The sequence below is a fragment of the Phaenicophaeus curvirostris genome, chromosome 11 (genome assembly GCF_032191515.1).
Source record: "Phaenicophaeus curvirostris isolate KB17595 chromosome 11, BPBGC_Pcur_1.0, whole genome shotgun sequence".
In the NCBI taxonomy this organism is placed as follows: Eukaryota; Metazoa; Chordata; class Aves; order Cuculiformes; family Cuculidae; genus Phaenicophaeus; species Phaenicophaeus curvirostris.
The window spans coordinates 1,061,921-1,066,084 of NC_091402.1; the positions used below are offsets into that span (position 1 = coordinate 1,061,921).

General features: G+C 47.6%; 1 protein-coding gene across 1 annotated transcript; it reads right to left on the reverse strand.

Annotated features, from left to right (window-relative positions):
- Window positions 1–111: 111 nt before the first annotated feature.
- On the reverse strand, window positions 112–3,650 carry LOC138725322 (E3 ubiquitin-protein ligase RBBP6-like). The gene is made up of 3 exons (XM_069866117.1): window positions 3,485–3,650; window positions 1,892–1,991; window positions 112–187 (listed from the first exon to the last, which is right to left on the reverse strand). The coding sequence occupies exons 1-3, from the start codon at window positions 3,648–3,650 to the stop codon at window positions 112–114; spliced, it is 342 nt and encodes a 113-aa protein (XP_069722218.1).
- Between the last annotated feature and the right edge of the window lie 514 nt (window positions 3,651–4,164).

The window sequence follows — 4,164 nt, forward strand, 5'->3', positions numbered from 1 at the left end:
TTCTGCAGTGCTGAATCCAATCTATTCTATTTACAACATATTCTGTGTTTTACTGGAAAATATAATAAGTTCATGCTTGGAGAATTCCTACAAGGCTTCATTATTTAGAAATCAATGCGGAGAGAAGTGCGAGGCTGTGTTTTTACATACTGCTTTTGGTGTTCCACGTACTGGCTCCGTTCCACTTCTAGAAAGAAGAAAGAAAGGAGATCAGATCTTAAAATTAAGTACACGCTTGTACCCAACATATAGCAGTGAATACCCATTATGAAACCTGAGCATCAAACACTATGTTCTGATGATTCAGGGAATGTGGAAATTCATTCACATGCAGAAACTGTTCTCTCTTGGTGCATTCAGTGCAACTAAAAACCAAAACAAACCCAAGTGCCATTTCTGGCTTTTCACTAATGGCTCTGAGACTGACAGACTCAGAAGACAACAGTGCAAGAGGAAGCCCTCCAGTGTTTTCTCTCTGCTACATTAATAGCGAAACCATGAAGTCTCTATGACAGCTTGTGTTCTCAAATCATCAACCATTACAAAGAGGTACCAGGCAGAGCCCTTTAGTTTCTAAGAAGCAGCAGTGGTGGTCTGGACACTTCCAAGTGCAAGTTTGCTACGTGAACAAAGCCACTTTTGATGCCAGCAGCGCCTCTTCTTGCATTTTAGGGCAGCACTGCAGGACCCGGAGAGAGACCATCCAACCAGACCCAGAGGATGCACAGACAGGACAGCGCTGAGTACGCGTGTTGAAATGAACCCTAGAGCCAGGCTCTCTTTATAAGCAAAACACTGCAGTGTTGAGATTTCCTAGGGAGTGCCTGAAAGCCTTGCAACAACCACTGCAGTGACAGGCCCCCAGTTTACATCCAGAGACCAGCATCTCTAGAGTTCATTGATTGAGAACCGACACCACTAAGACATGGCAAAACCGCAAGCTAAAATTATCTCCCGGCTGTGCTGGAAAGGGGGGATTTGTCAAAAGGCTGGGAAACAGGACCATCCAAACCCTGCTGGTGTCGCTGAGGTAGAACCGGGCTCTGTGAATGCATCACTGACAGCAATAATCTGATACTCAGTCCTGAACATCTGTAATTGCAATCAATAACACAATTCTCTGTCCTCCGTAAATCTCAGGAATAAAGAATTAAAACCTGGAGCACAGATGTCAGCTCAGGGTAAAAAAAGTCCAAGGAAGATAACCAGGAGAATTTGTCAAGGTGCTAAACTGCTCAGTGATTTTCAAGCTCGGACAGAATTCCCTACTCCTCTATCATACTGGCACAAAAGGCAAAAGACTTAAGGATGATGTTTCTTTTGTCTAAACCATATTGTCTTTAGGGAACTCACTGGAATGCCTTAGGAATGAAACTTTGTGTTTGCGTTGTTCACCAGCTGGCAGCCCTTGGTCTTTTCTCTACTCCCCTGCTTTGGGGTGTAGGAATACCCTACCCCCTCCTCCTGGTGCAGAAATAGCCAAACACGACTATCAGACTCTTCTGAGATGGGAACAAATAGCAAGGAGGCACTCAAATGCCATCCTGTCTGTACTATAAAAGCAAGAAAGCCAAGACACATAATAAGGAACCCCTCCAGGCAGAGGAAACAGGATCTACCAATTGGGTCTCAGAACAACCAATCCCAAGAGCCAATCCAACACAACCATCTTAAAAGTCACCATTGATGGAGTTGGCACCCCATGCCCCAGCAGGACTAAAAATGTAAGTCTGCTTTGGGAGAGATCCATTAAAATCTACCGCATAACAGCAGCAATTAACCGCAGCTTTAAAAAGAAAGACATAGTGTGAGCGTCTCTGGAAACTAATCTCCATACAGAAAGGTAACAAGGAAACCACTACAAAGAACCCAAGGCTGTAGGGAAACTCACGGAACAGAGGGCTTGCTGGCAGCTTTAACTCCTCCAGCAGGGATTCTTCTAACGATGACCGATGAGTTCCTGGGAACCAGGGTGTTCTCATCTGTGTATTCTGAAAGCAACATAAACACAGAGAAAAAATCAGTCAGGTGGTACGAATGTCTATTATTGTGCAATTCCAGAGCATGGCAGAGAACCCCTTTACTGACAGAGAAGCACAATTTGATGCCACCTTGGGTGAGTTCTATGAGCTTCAGGCAATCAGCTGTCCCAGTTAAACACCATGAGTTCTTCCCGTTCACATTTTGCAGAGCAGAGAGAATCAAATGCAATCACTGATGTTGAGAGCCTCTAAAAGCCTTTAGGGAATGGTGTGGGCCTGAAGCTCTGCAGGATTTGCCTTGGCTTACACCACCTTCATCTCAGCACGAGGAAAGCCTTTTGACAATATTTACACAGAGCCCAAAGAAAACAACAGCCTGAGACTCTTGGACTTGAAACTGCTTTGGCTTGAAATGCAAAGCACACTCCAGAAGAACAGTTTTTATGCTGCAATCACACGGGCTGGATGTGATGGAATATTTAAAAGCACCGTCAGCAGCCATTCCCTGGGATCTGCTCCACTGTTTGGAATACTGAAAGCTCTGACCTTTGAACGCTGAATCAGAAGGAAGGGCTGAAAACCAAAGGCACCATCTCTCCAACCAAGCTGTTGGGGTGCTCTTGCTTAGAGATCACACACAAAACACGAACATTTCACAATTTGTACCCCATTTTTCAGTACATTGTTCTTACAAGCAGGAACCTCTCTCAGACCAAAACACCCTGCACAGAAGACACCAGGTCAGCACTGAAATGCACATTTCACTGTCAGTTCCATATGACAGAGTGCTTCTTCAGAAAACTGAGTAATCATTGAGATGAAACCATTTCCTGCTCTTCCCCCTCAGGAATCACACGGCAGCTGCCTATGGACTATAGAGAAGTTCCAAACTCTAGGAGAAAGGGCGGTGACTGATGGGAAAAGGAGCAGGTGAGAGGACTCCCAACAATCAGAACAAGTTGGCCTCTTTCACCCAAAATCCATTTGGTTTCCTAGGTCATCGCAACATCTCATCAGGTCTCCTGCAAAGACAAATTTCTAAAGAACCAACACTTTACGTCCACATGTAAGAATTCCAAACACCCCATGGAGGTAGAAATTCCTGGTCTAGTTTTTTCTTCTATCTTTATTGCCAAAAACTTTTGTGAACAATCCCCGTCGCCCAGCATCCACGTGTTTTCCTACGCCTGCCCTGTGTGTAACGGAAAGATCTGGAGATCAGAAGAGCAATCAGGAAAGAACAGCTCTGCGAGGACACAGTACAAGTGACAGCTCCTGGTCATGGCCAAATCCCATCATCACTTCCCACCACACTTAATCCCCAGCACCACTTGCCCTCCCGTCCCCTTCCCCTCCAGTGGGATGGGCCCCAGGCTGACTCACACTGTCTGGGGCTGACCCACAAAGAGCAGAGAGCAGCTCCCACAGCTGTGGCTGCTGTGGGGCATCTGCAATGCTGCCAGCTGGGGGTCTCTGAGCCCTGCACCCACCGCCCAACGCACCTTCTCCAGTCTGCGCGTTGGAGACCTGCAGGTCAGACCTGGACGCCTTCAGCTTCTCCCGAGACATAATCTGGCGCTTGAGGTCTCCCAGGGAGATGTCAAGGCCGCTGAAGGTGACGGTATCATAGTTCAGCCTGGAGAAGAACTTGTAGTGGACGCACGGCATGGTCAGGGCCAGGCGGTGCCTGTTCTGTGCCTCTAACCCAGCAGACTCGGAGCTGTGGGGCTCTGCTCCTCTCTCTGCAGCAACTCCTGATCCGGAGTGTGGGATGCACGGGCTTGTGGGCCAGTGGCACGCTGGCCACGGGCTACGGCCTCTGTGATATCATCCTCTGTGATGCTGACCTGTTGCCTTGGAGACATCTCTGCTGTCAAGGGCAAAGCACACTCTGGATTCACTCTCCAGGACGATCTGGAGGACGCAGGTGGTCTCGCCACTGGGAGCTGCCTGCACCTTTCTCAGTGCGTGAAAACCAAAGCATTTTGGCTGTGGTTTTGCTGTTGCAGTGCCCGGTGCCAGTTCCACTGGAACTGAAAGTCTGTCTCCGTGAAGGGTAGGTCAGGTCTGCTTCTGTGCAGTCATTGCTCGATTTTTAATCTCCATGGAAGGGCCTCTATTTCTTCACAGTGTTGTCAGCTCTTCTTTTCCTGCTTTCTGGATAAATTCTGCTGGGAAACAT

Bases quoted from the DNA above. Each gene is read 5' to 3' on its own strand.
- LOC138725322 (XM_069866117.1), bottom strand. From the start codon at position 3,650: ATGCCGTGCGTCCACTACAAGTTCTTCTCCAGGCTGAACTATGATACC. The intron at 1,992-3,484 runs GTGCGTTGGGCG...TGTTGCTTTCAG, and splicing joins CAACGCGCAGACTGGAGAAG to AATACACAGATGAGAACACC. The intron at 188-1,891 runs GTGAGTTTCCCT...TCTTCTTTCTAG, and splicing joins GCCAGCAAGCCCTCTGTTCC to AAGTGGAACGGAGCCAGTAC.